General features: G+C 43.9%; 1 protein-coding gene across 3 annotated transcripts in view; it reads left to right on the top strand.

The window, feature by feature from the left end:
* LOC132384734 (natural resistance-associated macrophage protein 2-like) overlaps positions 1 to 18,632 on the top strand; it is a 132,879-nt gene that overhangs the window by 92,789 nt on the left and 21,458 nt on the right. For all 3 annotated transcript variants that reach the window (XM_059956156.1, XM_059956155.1, XM_059956157.1), the window contains exons 14-16: positions 4,865 to 4,938; positions 10,987 to 11,140; positions 14,645 to 14,698. In XM_059956156.1, the coding sequence (XP_059812139.1) occupies positions 4,865 to 4,938; positions 10,987 to 11,140; positions 14,645 to 14,698 (282 nt within the window). The remainder of the gene's footprint in view (positions 1 to 4,864; positions 4,939 to 10,986; positions 11,141 to 14,644; positions 14,699 to 18,632) is intronic.

The raw sequence follows: 18,632 nt of genomic DNA, 5'->3' as shown, positions 1-18,632 counted from the left end.
ACAGAACTGTAAGTTTGTGTTTGTACGAAGGGGCGGGCATCGGCCACCGCTGCAGCGGCCATACGAGGGGCCGTTTATGGTGCTCCGGAACAACGGGTCCACGTTCGTGCTGGACGTTGGGGGGAAAGAGGAGGTTTTCACAGTGGACCGCCTCAAACCGGCCCATGTAGACCTGGCGCAACCGGCCGAGTTTCCGGCACCTCGGCGCAGAGGCCGACCTCCCAAGCAGGTTTTGGGCCCAGACTGTGGACATTGGGGGGTGTATCGCCGGTTCTGGGGGGGGGGTTATGTGGCGACCCATTTCCTGGCACATCCGAACCGACTCACAATTAGATAGCCTACGGGGGTTTGCGAGCACAGAGCTTTGGAGCCTCTGCGCCATGGGGGGGGGGGCAGGTTGAGGGAGGCTTAAAAGTGAGGCTGAAGATTTCGAATAAAGTTTTTTCCTTCGACTGCAGTTACCGACTCCGTGTCGTAATTTTAGCGCTGCGTGTAGCACACCGCTACAATATCACCTTTATGCCTACACCTTCGCATTGCAATGAGTTCTTCTTTATCTGGCTCTGTGCCCACTACTTTGGCAAGGGAATCCTCACGCCCCACAGCCCCTGCTGATGACTCCTTCTCAAATTTCCAACATTCCTCTGACTCTGGACTTTTACATTGTTTCAACTTTTTCATTTTTAATTACCACTGTGACATCAACAACCTTGACCTATCCAAAAAGAGGTGACATGGATCAAAAAATATAGAATCCTTGTGGGTAGAGTTAAGAAACTTCAAGGGTGAAAAGACTCTGATGGGAGTTGTATACAGGCCGCCAAATGGTAGCCAGGATGTGGGGTACAAATTACAAAGGGAGATAGAAAAGGCATGTCAAAAGGGCAATGTTACAATTGAGATCTGCCATGACAATATGCAGGTAGATTGGGAAAATCAGGTTGGTACTGATTTTGGATCCCAAGAGAGAAAATTTGTAGAATGCCTAAGAGATGGCTTTTTAGAGCAGCTTGTGGTTAAGCCCACTGCGGGATCAGCTATTCTGGTTTGGGTTTTGTGTAATAAACCAGATTTGATTAGGGAGCTTAAGGTAAAGGAACATTTGCCAGGAAGTGATGGAATTCACCCTGCAGTTTGAGAGGGAGAAACTGAAGTCAGTATCAGTATTACAATGGAGTAAATAGAATTGCAGAGGCATGAGAGAGGAGTTAGCCAAAATTGATTGGAAAAGAACACTAGCAGGCATGATGGCAGAACAACAATGGCTGGAGTTTCTGGGAGTAATTTGGAAGACGCCAGAATGGTTCATGGCAAGGATGAGGAAGTATTTAGAAGGGATGGTGTGCAACTGTGGCTGACGAGGGAAGTCAAGGACAACTTAGAAGCAAAGGAGAGAGCATACAATATAGCAACAATTAGTGGGGAGCTTTTAAGAATGAACAGAATGCAACTAAACAGCAAGAAGGAGAAAAAGGATGAAGGTAAGCTAGCCAATAACATAAAACAGGATATGCTAAAGGTTTTTTCTCAGATGTATAAATAGTAAAAGAGAGACAAGAGTGCATACTGGACTACTGGAAAATAATTCTAGAGAGGTAGTAATAGGGAGCAAAGAAATGGCAGACAAACTGAATAAATATATTGCATCAGTCTTCACTGTGGAAGACACCAGCAATATGCCAGAAGTTCAAGACTGTTGAGATGATGCTTGAGAAACTGAACGGTCTGAAGGTAGATAAGTCACCTGGACCAGATGGACTACATCCAGGGTTCTGAAGAGATTGTGAGGGCATGAGTAATTATCTTTCATAAATCAATAGATCCTGGAATGGTTCCAAAGGACTGGAAAATTGCTGACATCACTCCACTCTTTAAGGTAGGAAGCAAAAAGATGAGAAATTATAGGCCAATTCGTCTAACTTCATTGTTAAAGATGAAGGTTCAGGGTATTTAGAGACACATGATAAAGATGGCCCTAGTCAGCATGGTTTCCTTAAGGGAAAATCTTGCCTGACAAATCTGTTGGAATTATTCTTTGAAAAAATAACAAGCAGGATAGACAAAGGAGAGTCAGTGGATGTTGTTTACTTGGATTTTCAGAAGCCCTTTGACAAGGGCTACGATAGCCTACGGGGGTTTGCGAGCACAGAGCTTTGGAGCCTCTGCGCCATGGGGGGCCGGTTGACAGAGGCTTAAAAGTGAGGCTGAAGTTTTCGAATAAAGTTTTTTCCTTCGACTGCAGTTACCGACTCCATGTCATAATTTTAGCGCTGCGTGTAGCACACCGCTACAACATGGTATTACAGGAAAGCTACTAGCATGGACAAGAAGATTAGCTGAATGGCAGGAGGCAAAGAGTGGGAATAAAGGGGGCCTTTTCTGTTTGGCTGCTGGTGACTAGTGAGTGGTGTTCAACAGGAGTTGATGTTGGAACCGATTTTTTTTAAATATATGGTTGTGGCAAGTTTGTGGATGATACAAAAATAGGTGGGAGGGTAGGTAGCACTGAGAAAGCAGAGAATTTGCAGAAGGACTTGGACAGGTTTGGAGAGCGGGCAAAGATGTGGTAGATGGAATACATTCCAGGGAAGTGTAAGGTCACACACTGGTAGAAGGAATAAGATGTAGACTACTTTCTAAACAGGAAGCAAATTCAAAAATAAGAGGTGCAAAGGGACTTGGGAGTCCTAGTACAGGATTCCCTAAAGGTTAACTGGCAGGTTGAGTCGGTGGTGAGGAAGGCAAATGCAATGTTAGCGTTCATTTTGAGAGGACTAGAATAGAAGAGCAAGGATGTGATGCTGAGCTTTATAAGGCACTGGTCAGACCACACTTGGAGTATTGTGAGCAGCTTTGGGCCCCTTATCTAAGAAACTACGTGCTATCATTGGAGAAGGTTCAGAGGAGGTTCACAAGAATGATCCTGGAAATGAAAAGGTTAATGTATGAAGAGTGTTTGATGGCTCTGGCTCTGTACTCACTGGAATGAGAGAGGATCTCATTAAAACCTTTTGAATATTGACAGGCCTAGATAGAGTAGACTTGGAGAGGATGTTTCCTATAGTGAGGGAGTCTAGAACGAGAGGACACAGCCTCAGTATAGAAGGACATCCCTTTAGAAGAGAGACAAGGAGGAATTTCTTTAGGCTGAGGGTTGTGAATCTGGAATTCATTGCCACAGATGGCTGCAGAGGGCAGGTCATTGGGTACATTTAAAATGGAGGTTGACACATTCTTGATTAGTCAGGTTCCAAGGAGAAGACAAGAGAATGGGGTGGAGAGGGGTAATAAAATTAGCCATGATCAAATGGCAGAGCAAATTCGATGGGCAGAATAGGCTAATCCAGCTCTTCTATCTTATTGTTTTATGGTCTCCACTTCCCTCACCCATTCAACCCTCGCACCCTCCGAACGTGCAGCTCTCTCCTGGCCAATCCCAACCCGGAGCCGTTGTAGTCTGGCAGGCTGATCTCTAGCTTGTAGAGACCAGATGACAGTTCGCAGACACCTCCTCTTACCAATCCCTGGACTAAATCCCATTGACCAGCAGCAGATCATCATCTCCAGCATTGTCACAAATCATTAAATGGGGAGATCTCTCTTCCACAGGCGCCAACCTGATCGTGCTCCAATCCCACACTTCCCATTCCTTTGTCATTCCCAAACTCCATAAACTGGAGTGCACCGGCTGGCTAATTGTTTTTGTTCTTCCTCTATCTGGGAGTCACCTCAGGCTCCTGCCTCACCACTTCCCTCTCCTTTATGCTGGCCATCTTTCCTCTCCATTCTGCCCTGGTGCAGGGTCTCGACGCAAATAATCAAAAATTCCTCCACCCCCAGATGCTGCTTGGCCTGCTGAGTTTCTCCAGCACTTTGCTTTTAGCTCCAGGTTCCAGCAAATGCAGTCTCTTGTGTCTCAAGCTTAATCACATCCTTCGTATAGGATAGTGACCAGAACTCCACACAAATTTCCAGATGGAGTCTCACCAATGTCTTGCATAGCTGTAGCTAGATATAGACACCTCTGTTATGGCGAAGAGTCTCTTACTGTCACCTCTGTCCATGCCCTTCATAATTTTGTTTACCTTAGTCAGGTCCCCCTTGACCTTTTCCACTGCTCACATTATCCAGTCTATTTTGGGAAACATTCCATACTGGAAAATGCTGCATCCCAGACAATCTCTTCTGCACCCACTCCAGTGCAGTCACATCTTTCCTCTCCTGTAACTGAGATCTAACCTGTCTTTTATAAAGTTGTTCTGGCTAACGAAAGCAAGTATTCCTTTAGCTTCCTTAATGACCCGAGTGCCATGGCTCACAGAGCTGCTGCCTCACCTCCACAGGGAGCTGGGTTCAGATCTGACCTCTGGCACTATATTGAATTGTACGTTCTCCCTGTGACTATGTGGCTTTCTCCAGGTACTCTCGTTAGAAGGTTGCCCATGGTATGTAGATGGCTGGTAGATTCTGGGAATGTGGGGAAAATGAAGGGAAAGGGTTAGTGTGTTTGATTGTCAGCACCGACACAGACACTCTGACTTAACTACCCGTGCTGCTGCCTTCAGGGATCCTTGGACATGTACACCAATTTCCCCCTGTTCCTCAGTATTTCCCAGGGTCTTGCTATACCAGCTGCATTAGTCTTAACCAAAATACATCACCTCCATTCTTTTTAGGGTTAAATTCCATCTGCAATTCCTCTGCCTTTTTTCATCAATGCATTGATATGTCAAAGGTTACCTCATTATCAGAAACACCATCATTCAAGGGCAGCGTGTTTACTTCAGTGGTATATGTGTAATTCTGGTTTATTGACAATGGCACTGTCCCCAGCTCGAAAAAATAATCTTTCAATTCTCTGCAGCTGCCATTTGCGTTGATCCCGATATTGACGTTTACCAGTATGACCTCAATAATGCATGACTTCGTCAATGGTCTGTAAGTAGACTGAACTGAATGCTCATCTTTTTCATTTGTGCCTTGTAATCGAGAATTCCAAATTTCATATACACTCAATGGCCACCTTATTAGGTACAGGAGTGGAACCCGGTGTAGTCTTCTACTGCTGCAGCCCGTCCACTTCAAGGTTCCACATGTTGTGCGTTCAGAGATGCTCCTCTGTACACCACTATCCGTTATTGAGTTACTGTTGCTTTCCTGTCATTTTGAACCAGTCTGGCCATTCTCCTCTGACCTCCCTCATTAACAAGGCGTTTTCACCCACAGAACTGCCGCTCACTGGATGTTTTGTTTTTCACACTGTTCTCTGTATATTCTAGAGACTGTTGTGTGTGAAAGTCCTGGGAGATCAGCAGTTTCTGAGATACTCAAACCACTCCATCTGGCACCAACAATCATTCCCCAGTCAAAGTCACTCAGATCACATTTCTTCCCCATTCTGATGTTTGGTCTGAACTACAACTGAACCTCGTGACCATGTCTGCATGTTTTTATGCATTGATTGGCTGATTGGATATTTGCATTACCGAGCAGGTGTACAGAAGGTACCTAATAAAGTGGCCACTGAGTGTATATCTTCAAGTGGATTCCAGCTATAACCCACTTCTGATCTTCTGTGAAGCTGATAACAAGTGACACAGTTAACTGGCAGAATCAAAAGGTGAATGCACAAGTGCTTCAGGGATTACATCTGATTCTAATTTTAGGGTCTTGCAAAGGATGGCACAGTGGCATAGGTATAGAGACCTAGGTTAAATCCTGATCTGTTTGTGTAGATTTTGAACACTGTGGTCCCCCCCACCAGGGAGCTCCACTATTTGCTCCACTATGCTGCCCATATACAGAATAGTTTTCACCGGTAAAACTGGACGATTCTTAGCAATGTTCTCTGTGTGATTACCCATGGGTCGCGTTGACATCTTTAAGGATGGCCCAACACATCTTAAACTGGGTGCTTCTTAAAAAGCTGTAAAGTTCAGAATTTGATTAAAAGGAAAGGTGCCACATGTCTCCAATACTCAGTGAGTTGTGTAAACTTGAGGCAGTAAGAATTGTTCAGTGTTAGAGCAATTAGGATGAACATAGGACAGAACAGTACATCACAGGCATGGGCCCCTTGGCCAACATAGTTCCATGTACTGATTCATGTTCGAAGCTCATCATCCTTAACCATAATGTTCCTATTGTTAAGTAAACACTCAACCCCTCCTTCCCATCGTGTCTATGACCTCGCTCTTGCCTGTCCTTCATTATAGATTTACTGGTCATGACATTTACCTTCCTCTTGATCACTCCACTTTCTGACCTGGTGCTCTGGTTCCTATCCCGCTGCTAAACCAATTTCATCGCTGCTGAGTAGCATCAGCGCGCCACCTCCCTGCCCCCACCAGGATACTGGTTCCCCTCCAATCATTGGTGTAAGTCATTGAAGAGGCCGCACTGGAGTATTGTGTACAGTTTTGGTCACAGTGAAAGGGAAGATGTTCAGAAGCTGGAGAGGGTGCAGAGGAGATTTGTGAGGATGCTGCCTGGGCCAGAGGGCCTGAGTTCTAGGGAAAGGTTAGTTACATTGGGTCTTTAATTCTTGGAGCACAAGAGAATTAAATGCGACCTTGTAGAAGTTTATGAAATCATGAGGGTTATGGATAAGATGGACGGTCATAGTCCTTTTCCAGGGCTGGGGAGTGCAAAGACAGAGAGCAAAATAAGAGGGGAGAGACTTAAAAGAGACCTGAGAGGCAACTTCTTCTCACAGAGGGCAGTGAGGACCTGGAATGAGCTGCTGGGGAAGTGGTCGAGGCAGGTTCAGATGGAACATTTAAGAGTCGCTTGGGTAGGTAAATGGAGGGTTATGAGCCAAACGTGGCATAAGTGATGGCATACTAAGCAGTGCAGAGAAACAGGGATCTTGGAGTGCATGAGCACAGAGTCCTCAAGGTACAGAGCAGAACGATAAGGTGGTTCAGGAGGTGGATGGGACCCTGATCTTCACTGACTGAGGCACAGAATATGGGAACTGTGCTGTGTCTGGGTAACACATTGGTGAGGACACAGCAAATTCATTGGGGACAGGTCTGTGAGAGCACTGGAGAGGGTACAGAGGGGATTCACCAGGATGTTACCAGAGTTAGGGTTATGAGAAGAGGCTATTGAAACTGGGGCTGTGCTCTTTGGAACAGAGGAGAGGAGACCAAGGAGAGATTTTATTGAGATAATAAAACAGGTTTCAATGTTATTCAAGATCTGGTGAAAAGGTGCTGAAAGTAATCCATTTGGCCAATAAAATGCTGGCCCTGGAGCAGTGGGTAGAAGATGTGCTGCAGCTACAAAAAGGCCTGGTCAGCCCACTTTGGAGTGTGGCGAGTACCTCGGAGGAAAATATTGGCTTATGACTGAGGGCAGTGTTGACTGTCAGAATGAAACCTTACATGAGTCATAATCATAGAGTTATACTGCACAGAAAGAGGTTCTTCAGGCCAACTAGTCCATACCTTCCTGAGCTAGTCCTGTTTGTCTGCATTTGGCCAAAATCCCTGTAAGCCTTTCTTATCCATGTCCTAATGTCTTTTAAATCATAACCACTTCCTCTGGCAACTCATTCAACATATAGTCACCCCTCAACCGCCTACACTCCAGGCGTTTTTTAAAAAAAAAACAACCCATCCAGCATCTCTTTATAACTCAAGCCAAGTGGGATTACAAAATTAGGTCAGTTTTCCCCGGAATGTACAAGACTGTGGCGGTCAGTCAGCCATTGCGAGGCTGGAGACTGAAATAAACTAAATGGGCTGCCGGCAATGGTGGTGGAGGCGGATACGATAGGGTCTTTTAAGAGACTTTTGGATAGGTACATGGAGCTTAGAAAAATAGAGGCCTATGGGTAAGCCTAGTAATTTGTAAGGTAGGAACATGTTCAGCACAACTTTGAGGGCTGAAGGGCCTGTATTGTGCTGTAGGTTTTCTATGTTTCTATGCTAAAGGGGCTTACTTGTCTGCTTGGGTCCACATGTGCCTCCCCAGAGCAACTTCGTAATGTGTCCGCAAAGTTGCAGGGGCTACAGAACTGTGATAAAGCAGAATTATTTTCGTATAGACTGAAATGAGCGAGAGGAGTCCCTGAAAAGCATACAAGAGTTTGCTGTCCAGCGGTGAGGTGAGGAAGCTGGATGTGGTACTGGGGAACAGCGGGGCAGATGGAACCATCTCGGGAAGAGTGAGCATTTGATTGTTGGGTGTAGAATAGCTAGCAAAGGTTAAATAACCTTTGGAGGGACAACTTCAAGCAAGCTGGAATGGACTCTGGTCCTGGAGAACTGTAACTGAACAGTACTGAAGGAAATGGTTCACATTCTTACTGAGGGGAAATGAAGGGCTTTGACAGCTGGATTTGGGGGTTAAGGTTAGGCAGCAAACAGAGATTAAGGCACTTGAAATTCTCATAATGCAGGTAGTTGTGCTACAATACGTTTCCATAACACTAACCCTGCCCGAAGTGATGGCAGATACATTAGGGGCTTTTAAGAAACCCTTAGATAGGCACATGGATGATAGAACTATTGAGGGCTACATGGGAGGGAAGGGTTAGATTGATCTTGGAGTAGGTTCAAAGGTCAGCACAACATAAGACATAGGAGCAGAATTGGGCCATTCCATCGTGGTTGATTTATTATCCCCCTTGACCCCATTCTCCTGCCTTCTCCCCGACATCATGGGCTAAAGTGCCTGCACTGTGCTGTCGTGTTTTACCCTCTATTCTCTGTTCAGATTGTTCCAATGCAATTGATTGATTAGGGACGACTATTTGTGTTACACAGGATGCATTGACTACAGCACAATCAGGAAAATCTTTTTATAATAACTGCTTTTAAGTCAACTGCTGCCTGTAGTTGTGATGCAACTTTTGGTAATGTGAGTTTCCTGAGGGGTGTAAATATCACATTATAGCAGAACTACCTGTATAGTGAAGGACCAGGTTGATTAAAGTACAGAAGGAATCTGGAAAAGAGAGTAACAGAGGCTAAGAAACAAGAGAAGATTAGCAACTAACACAAGAGTGTACAAAATGTATTCTAAGCACATAAAGGTTAAAGTGTTTAGATAAAGGCTGAGGCTGGTTAAGGGACATAAAAGATGTGTTACTGACTGAGCACTGTGCATTTGTCCTCACTAGATGGCGCAGGTGAGACACAGTGGCACTACAGGCAGCAAACAAAACTACTAACTATTCTATTAATTATATTTTTTCTGGACTACGATCACTGCAATCTTCAGCCTGTAATTTCCTTTTGGGAGTTGCGCTTTTGAACCGTCTGTATGCCTGGCATTTTTGTGGTATCTTGAAGGATTCAGCGAATTGAACTCTTAAGAATGCAGGTACAGCCACAGTAGCCATTTCTGGAGCGGCCTAGGGCCGAGACTGAAACTTGGGGTCAGATCAAAGTTGCAGAGCCTGGGCCCAAGTGTTGAAAATGGGCCAGTGTTTAGCCGAGCCAGATTAAAAAGTGGGTGGGTGTGGTGCCAAGCAGAGTGAGTGAGCAACAACATGGCAGAAGGACACCTGACAAGCAGAGTAATTCTGAAATGGTGAGGATTGGGGAATATTGGCTTTGAGAGGGATCTGGAGTGCTATTAGACCAGTCACTGAAAGGTGCCACACAGGTGCAGCAAACAATTCAGAAAAGAAATGGTATAGAGGCTTTCTGTCAAAAGAGGATTTGAGAGCAAGTGTAAAGATGGCTTACTGCAACTATTCAGGGCCTTGATGAGACCATACCTAGAATCTAGTTGCCACCCGAGGCTGGTTCCAGGTTTGTCGTACAAAGAGTGATCGAGGAGATTAGGCCTGTGTTTTCTCATGTTTTGAAGAATAATTGAAGAAATCTTTGAACCTTGCCAGATTCCACCCCCCTCTTTAAGGGGACATGAGGGAGAACTTAGAGTGTGGTGAGAATGTGGAACAAGCTGTCAGTGGAAATGGTGAATGCGAGTTTGTTTTCAACTTGTAAGAGATGTTTTGATAAGTACATAGGTGGGAGGGGTATGGAGGGCTATGGTCCAGGTGTGGGTCAATGAGACCAGGCAGAGTAGTAGTTCAGCTTGGACTAGGTGGGCTGAAGGACTAGTTTCTGTGCTATAGTGCTCTGTAATGCTATGACACTTCTTGAGGGTGGCACAGACAAAAAGGATGTTTCCCTGGCTGAAGAATGCAGAACAAGGAACCTCAGTGTCAGAATAAGGTCGAACCATTTGGGGTGAAATGAGCAATTTCCTCAGAGGGGGTTGCCTATATCTGACTACTTTGGAAACTTGGGCCCTGGATTCATTCAACACTGAGGTCAGTAGATTTCTGAATACTAGGGGAGTCAAGGTATACAGTGAAAGGCAGAAAATGGAGTGATAATACGCAGTGAAGGCTCATGGGGCCTGGAAGGCTCGGCTCTCAGATTGGAAATGTATGCTCAAGTCATAGAGCTATACCGCACAAGAATTGGCCTTTCTGTTCATCTAGTCCATGCTGACCAAGTTGTCCAACTGAGCTGGTCCCATTTCCCCACCTTTAGCCCCTATCCCTCTAAGCATTACCTACCCAAGTACCTGTCCAAGTGTCTCTTAAATGTAGTAATTGTACCCTCGTCCACTGCTTCCTCCGGCACCTCCATATATAGTCACCTGTCTGGAAAAAGTTGTCTCTCGGGTCCTCTTTAAATCTTTCCCCTCTCACCATAAACGTGTGCCCTCTAGTTTTGGACACTGGGGAAAAGACTGGCTATTCATCTTTTCTATGCTCCTCATCTTAATATTATGGTCCTGTCACAGGGTGAAAGCTGGAAGATTCCAGTATCTGGTGCAGTTAGGATAAGTGATTCTGTCTTTAAAGTAAACATAGGGGAGAGAGTAAAACACCAATTCCCATCCTCAGCATTAATTATTTCTGCAAGTCTGTAGATTTTGTCCAGTCTGTCTGATTTTGTGAAGTTCCATTGCTAATATCTTCTGGGTAATTACCATTGTTGTTTTTTCCCCCAGGGCATGGAAGATTGGTGGTGGAGTAGTCATTTTTATCGTCTGTGCCATTAATATGTACTTCGTAATAGTTTATGTTTCGAGCCTGGGACACGTGGCACTTTACTTGGTGGCGGCCTTCATTTCACTTGCATACTTGAGTTTTGTTGCTTACCTGGTAAGTTCTGGAAGAAATTCTGCTTAATCTCCTTCCTGATATCTTATAAGTAATGAAAGGAGTTGCCATTCTTGCTTAGTCGTCTTGTGCTCTGAACCAGGCTGGAAAATCCAGATTTAATTGGGTATAACTTCAGAAAGTTTGCAGATATTTTGTAAATGTAGTGAAAATGAATACAATAAACATCTTCAGATGACATGGATGAGTGAACTGGGCATAAACAACATTTACATTTAAGAGAAGAGCACTCAATGGCCACTTTATTATGTATACCTGGATACCTGCTCATTAATGCAAATATCTGATCAACCAATCATGTGGCAACTCAATGCATAACATGATCAAGAGGTTCAATTGTTCATACCAAACATCAGAATGAGGAAGAAATGTGATCTGAGTGACTTTGACCATGGAATGACTGTTGATGCCAAACGGGTTGATTTGAGTATCTCCGACACTGTCAATCTCTTGGGATTTTCACACACAACATTCTCTAGGGTTTACTGAAAATATACAAAAAACAAAAAACATCCAATGAGCGGCAGTTCTGTGTGTGAAAACAACTTGTTAATGAGAGAGATCAGAGGAGAACGGCCAGACTGGTTCAAGCTGACAAGAAGATGACAGAAATTCAAGTATTGAACCTTGATGTGGATGGCCACTGAGTGAATAAGTTAATACATTTGAAGTCGGAAATAATTAAGACAGTTGTTTTGGAGGGAAAATAAACCTTTGTAAGGTTAAGGACCTAGGTATTATTAAGAGAGGAACTGGTTACAGACGCTTACTGATTATGGTACACCTCTACATTTGAAGAAGAACTCTAGATCCTGGAAGTTCACTGAGGTTAGGCAGCATCTGTGGAGAGGGAATCAGCTAAATGTTCCATGTGGATAAGTCACCTGGACTAGATGGACTACAACCCAGGGTTCTGAAAGAGATTGTAGAGGCATTAGTAATGATCTCTCAAGAGTCCGGAGGACAGGAAAATTGCAAATGTCACTCCACTCTTGAAGAAGGTAGGGAGGTCGAAAAAAGGAAATCATAGGCCAGCTATCCTGACCTCAGTGGTTGGGAAGGTGTTGGAGTCCATTATTAAAGGTGAGGTTTTGGGGTACTTAGAGGCACGTGATAAAATAGGCCGTGGTCAGCATGGTTCCCTTAAGGGAAAATCTTGCCTGACTAATCTGTTGGAATTCTTTGAGGAACTAGCAAGCAGGATAGATAAAAGGATTGATGTTGTGTACTTGGATTTTCAGAAGCCTTTTGACAACATGCCGTACATGAAGCTGCTTAGCAATATAAGAGCCCATGTTATTGCAGGAAAGCTACTAGCATGGCTAGAGCATTGGCTAATTGACAGGAGGCAAAGAGCGGGAATAAAGTGAGCCTTTTCTGGTTGGCTGCTGGTGACCAGTGATGTTCTGCAGGGGTCTGTGTTGGGACTGCTTTTTATGTTGTATGTCAATGATTGATGGCTTTGAGGCCAAGTTTGTGGATGTATAAAGATAGATGGAATACAGTGTTGGGAAGTTTATAGTCATACAATTTGGTAGAAGGAATAAAGGCATAGACTATTTTCTAAATGGGGAGAGAATTCAAAAATCTGAGATGCAAATGTACTTGGGAGTCCTTGTGCAGGATTCCCTAAAGGTTACTTTGCTGGTTGAGTCAGTAGTGAGGAAGGCAGATTCAATATTAACATTCATTTTGAGCAGATTAGAATATTAAAGCAAGGATGTAATGCTGAGGCTTTATAAGGCACTGGTGAGGCCTCACTTGGAGTATTGTGAGCAGTTTTGGGCCCCTTGCCTAAGAAGGGATGTGCTGACATTGGAGAGGGTTCAGGGGAGGTGTATGAGAATGATTCCAGGAATGAAAGGCTAATCATATAAGGAGCGTTTGAAGGCTTACTGGAATTTAGAACAATGGGTGGGGGTGGAGGAGATCTCATTGAAACCTATTGAATATTGAAAGGCCTAGATAGATTGGATGTGGAGAGAATGTTTCCTATAGTGAGGGAGTCTAGGACCAGCAGGCACAGCCTCAGAATTGAGGGACATTCATTTAGCATGGAAATAAGGAGAAATTTCTTCAGTCAGAAGGTAGTGAATCTGCAGATTTTGTTGCCATGGGTGACGGTGGAGGCCAAGTCATTGGGTGTATTTAAGGCAGAGGTTGATAGGTTCTTGTTAAGTCAGGGCATGATAGGTTACAGGGAGAAAGGCAGGAAAATGGATCAGCCATGATGGAATGGTGGCGCAGACTCATTTGGCTGAATGACCTAATTCTGCTGACACGTCTTATGGTCTTGGGGATGATCTTCCATCAGAGTTGGAAAAAGACAGAAAATAAGCAAAGTAGGGTGGGGCAGAAAGAACTAGAGAGAAATTAGAGGTGGGCTGGAGCTCAAGTGGTGGAAGGTCCCAGATTCCACAGTCTTTTCAGAGACAAATTTGGGTGGAGAGTTTCTGCGGTACCAGACACCCACCAAACAAATACACAAACTACTGTGGCATAGGTGTCATATTCCTGAACTGTGGATGCACGATCAGCAGCAAGAGTGCTGTGCTTGGGCGAATCTAATAGTCATAGAATTTAGAACGGTACACCACACAAACAGGCCCTTCGGCCCACCGTATCTCTGCTGACCATGTTGCCAATTTACATCATCTGCTGGACTTGGTCTATTCTCCCCCATTCCTCTGCCTGAACGTGTGTTTGTTTTAATGTCTCTTAAATATTGCTGTTGTATCTGCCTCCTCCACCTCCCTGACAACACATCCCAGGCACCCATCACTTTTTTTAAAAAAGGCTTCCCCTGCACATTCAGAGAAAACAACCCAAGTCTGACCTATCTCTCCCAGCTCATGCAGTGAAACTCGTCTGCACTCTCTCCAAAGCCTCCACACCCTTCCTGTAACAGGGCGACTAGAACTGAACACAGCACGCCAGACATGGTCTACCCAAAGTTTATTTAGCTTCAATATCCCAACTGATGAAGGCAAATATGTTTTACACCACCTGTCCACATGTGTTGCTAATGTCAGGGAACTATGGACTTGCACCCTGAGTTCTCTCTGTACGTCAATAAGCCTCCTGTATTTTCTATATAATTTCCTCATACATTTGCCTCACACTTGTCCAGATTAAACTCCCTCTGCCATCGCTCTGTCTATATTTCTAACTGGGCTATGTCATGCTGAATCGTTTGACAACCTTCCTCACTTCCTACAACTCTGCCACTTTTTGTATCATCTTCAAACTTCCTACTCAAGCCACCCTCACTTTTGCCCCAGTCTTTTATATACTACATAGCAAGGCCAGCTAGGGCTCCTTTCACGCATCTTGCTTGGCACGTTAGCAAATTCAGAACAGACTTTGCTCTTTGGTGAGGGCAGTGAGGTTGGACTTCAAAGATTCTCACCCATGAAGCACACAGAAAATCTCTCTCATGACTTGCCAATGGTTAATCAAACTGACCACTGTCTCTTGTCTGTGCAGGTCTGGTATTGTGCGGTCTCGCTGGGAGTCACCTTCCTGAACTGCGGGCGCACGGTAAGCAGCAGCGGTGCTGTGCTTATAGAAGAGCAAAGCGAGTATGTGAATTAACCGGAGAAAGCTCCTTTCTATGCCCCATGTCAACACACTGGGACCTAGCTTTATTGAGTTGTGCTCTGAACACCAGCCCTTAGCAAGCCACATGAAAACTGTTCCAATCTAGGCTTTCTCCAGAAGGCATTTAATCAGATTTTTGCAATATTAGGTAGCATTTGTAAGTGTTTAGAATTATAATTTAAATTAGAAGCTTTAAGTGCTGATTTATCACTACTTTTATATTTGAACTTAGACAGCCTGTTGCTACTGGATTGATCAAATGTTTTTCCTCTAACCATGTGTCAGATACTTGACAAGGATTCCAACTACAAATGTATTTTTATGGATGTGGGCAGCTATAACTGAAATTTAGAAGTTTTGCTGCTAACAATCTGTAATGTTTTTAAATGAAATGATTTTGTATATAAAATAATCAATGCATGCACCACCAGACTGGGCATTTTGTTGGGCCCACACTTGGAGAGGGTCTCTCTTCAGATCATTGTCCTGATGTATGTTATGCTTCTCTTCTCCATTCTGTTGAGAGATACCAACCTCCTGTGGGGAGGCAGCGGAGTTGCCCCTCGCCCTCCACAGCCCAACGAGAAATGCACTGAACAATGTCACTCAGTTGGAACCGCACCAACACCATGCCCCATCTTCTTGACGGGAGTTCGGCAATGCATTGCCAAATTTTTCTCTGCTGTGCAACACCTCCTGAAGGTCATATCTCAACTAAGTTTTACAGATGGTATTTCATGGAGTATGTGTTTGATCTTAAGTAAAAAGAGAATCAAAACTTAACTCAGTAAAAGGACCAAAATCCTTAATTTACTCACTAGACTAAGGATCGTATTTAAAACATGCTATCCTGATCCCCTTCATAGGCAGACCAGCCCAATTAGAGAAGTCCCATCACTGATACCAATATTAATATACCTAAATGAAGTGCCTCCATGACTAAAATCAAGACACCTTAAATCGCAACGCCTCATAATCTTGACACTGAGCTCAATCTCATCAAACTCAAGTGTAACAGGAGTGAATGAGCAACACAGACAAAAAGCTGAAAGAACTCAGCAGGTCAGACAGCATCTATGGAGGGAAATGGGTTGTCAGCATTTCGGGTTGAGACCCTTCATTTGGAATAAATGAATATCTTGCCCTGCTAAAACCATCCAGGTTCCTGATAATCACAATGGGGATCTGGGTCAACAATTCAGAGGCATTCAGTTCCCCATCAAGTATAAAAGGCCATGATTAGCATGTATAGGTAGATTCAAAGTTTTCTTAATAGGTCTCATAATGACCTTGTCTGTGGTGGCACCTCGTTTATTATCAAGGTGTAATATATCGACATATCATAAAGCCCTCGAATCTCTCTAACTTCGGCCTGGGTTTCAGTCTGGCCTTGCCTTAAACTCAATGACTACTATCAACTTTCCAATAGGGCCATTACTGCATACCTCCAGTCAGTGTTAGCACCTGGATACTTGTCCTAACACTCTGATTTTCAGAAAGTAGTTTCAGCATGCTGACCCAGTGAATGGCTTTCCTTCTCTTTCCCTCCCTCCACACATACTTTCCAGTGGCTTGCCTACTTTCATGTATCTCTGTTGAGCTCTCCTTGGGCTGTTTGATGATGAAAGGCAGCCCAGCCAAGCCTGGTGCTGCCTGTGTCAAAATGAGTGTGTCTCTGTAAGGTTGATTGACAGTATTATGACCACGTTTGTAATGGCACTTTTTCTGTGGGGATGATGACCAACACAAAGAAATTGCAAGACCTCTTGGGAACTGTCTGTTCCCAAATGTGCATTTGTGTCTCTGTTCTTAGAACAAAGTACTCTGAATAAATGCAATGCTGGGGCGTGGGCTGAAGTGTGTACATAAAAGTCTGCATAAAAGTACAAGTGCAAAGCTGTATGTAACGGAGATGCATGATAGAATGAACAATTCGAACTGTGAGCTGTCAAACTGAGGAAGGCATCAAAACCTACTTGTGAAAGTCACTGCCCTAGTTGCAGAGCCTGAGTTGAAGGAATTTTACGCAATGGTAAAATGACTTTACCCATTAAAGTCTACATATGCATTTCCATCCATCTATTGTCACATTAAATTGCATAAAATTAATTCTGAAAAATCAGGATTTTAATTGCTTGGAGAAAGTTCTTGCTTTCATTCCTTGATGTATTATGCTGTTTCAGTATCTCCTATTTCTCTCTGCACCTGTAAATAAATCTGTTTTATCTGTATGCTTTGGTCTGATAGCGTTCTGTTTTTTTACCACCGCAAGGCCGAGTCGAGATAACATGAACACACGCATTAGGTCACATTGACACTGTTCTTATGGGAACAATTTTTGATCTGGAACCATAAAGCAGTACAGCACAGGTACAGGCCCTTCAGCCCAATAAGTCTTTTGGAACTTCACCAGTGACTAACAATGAGGCAAGTATCTCCACAGTTTCTTCTCGTGCTTCCCACAAAGTATGAGGATGCACACAATACAGTCCTGGGGATTTATTCACCTGAATACTCTGAAAGGCAGCAAACACTTCCTCACTGGTAACATAAATGTTCTCCAAAGCATGTCCATTAATTTTCCTTGTCTCTAAACCATCTACGACTTTCTTCTCCGCAAACACCAAAGAGAAATATTGAATGAAATTCCCACCCATCTCCTGCAGTTCAAGGCACAGACAGCCCTGCTGATGTCCAAAGGGACCTACTCTTTCCCTTGCCACCCTTTTACTCTTTCTCTTTCTATAGGACCTCTTCGGATTTTCCTGAACTCTACCTGCCAGATTCACCTTGTATTCTCTTTACCTCTTAAGTGTATTCTTAATGACTAATTCTTAATAGTCATTAAGGGATTCAGTAGCCCACTGACCTCCTAAATCCCATGTATGTTTCCTACCTTTTCTTGGCCAGAATGCTCACTATCCCTTGCCAGCCAAAGTCTGTTAAACTTGCCAGGTTTACCCTTCACCCTAATAGGAATATGCTGCCCCTGACTCTTGATATCAGACACTTAAAAGTTATTCATTGCTTTCCTTCCAAATGGACTTATCCAGTCAATTTAGACCATGAGATCATAAGACATAGGAGCAGAATTGTGCCATTAGGGCCATTGATTCTGCTCTGCCATTCCGTAGTGACTGAGTTATTATTCTTTTCAACCCCATTCTCCTGCCTTCTACCCATAGCCTTTCTCACCCTTACTAATCAAGAACCATCAACCTCCGCTGTAAATACACCCAATGACTTGGTCTTCACAACCATCTGCAGCAATAAATTCCACAAATTCACCACCCTCTGGCTCAAGAAGTTCATCCTCATCTCTGTTCTAAGGGGTGCCCATCTATTCTGAGGCTGTGCCCTCTGGTCACCTACTATAGGAAATATCCTCTCCACATCCACTCTATCTAGGCCTTTCAAAATTCGATCGATTTCATTGAGATTTCCCCCCTCATTCTTCTAAACTCCAGCGAGTACAGGGTCAGAGCCATCAAATGCTCCTCATAAGTTAACACTTTCATTCCTGGAATCATTCTTGTAAACCTCCTGTGGACCTCTCCAATGCCAGACTCTTTTTTTTCTTAGATACAGGAACCAAACCTGCTCACAATACACCAAGTGTGGTCTGACCAATGCCTTATAAAACCTTAGAATTTTACCCTTGCTTTTATATTCTAGTCATCTTGAAATAAACACTAACATTACATTTGCCTTCCCCCCACTCAAACTGCAAGTTAACTTTTAGTTAACCCTGCATGAGGACTCCCAGGTCCCTTTGCACCTCTGATTTCTGAATTTCTCTCCCCAATTAGGAAATAGTCTATGTCTTTACTCCTTCTACCAAAGTGCTTGGCCATACACTTCCCTACACTATATT

The sequence above is a fragment of the Hypanus sabinus genome, chromosome X1 (assembly GCF_030144855.1).
Source record: "Hypanus sabinus isolate sHypSab1 chromosome X1, sHypSab1.hap1, whole genome shotgun sequence".
Lineage (NCBI taxonomy): Eukaryota > Metazoa > Chordata > Chondrichthyes > Myliobatiformes > Dasyatidae > Hypanus > Hypanus sabinus.
This window is presented reverse-complemented; position numbering and strand designations above follow the sequence as displayed.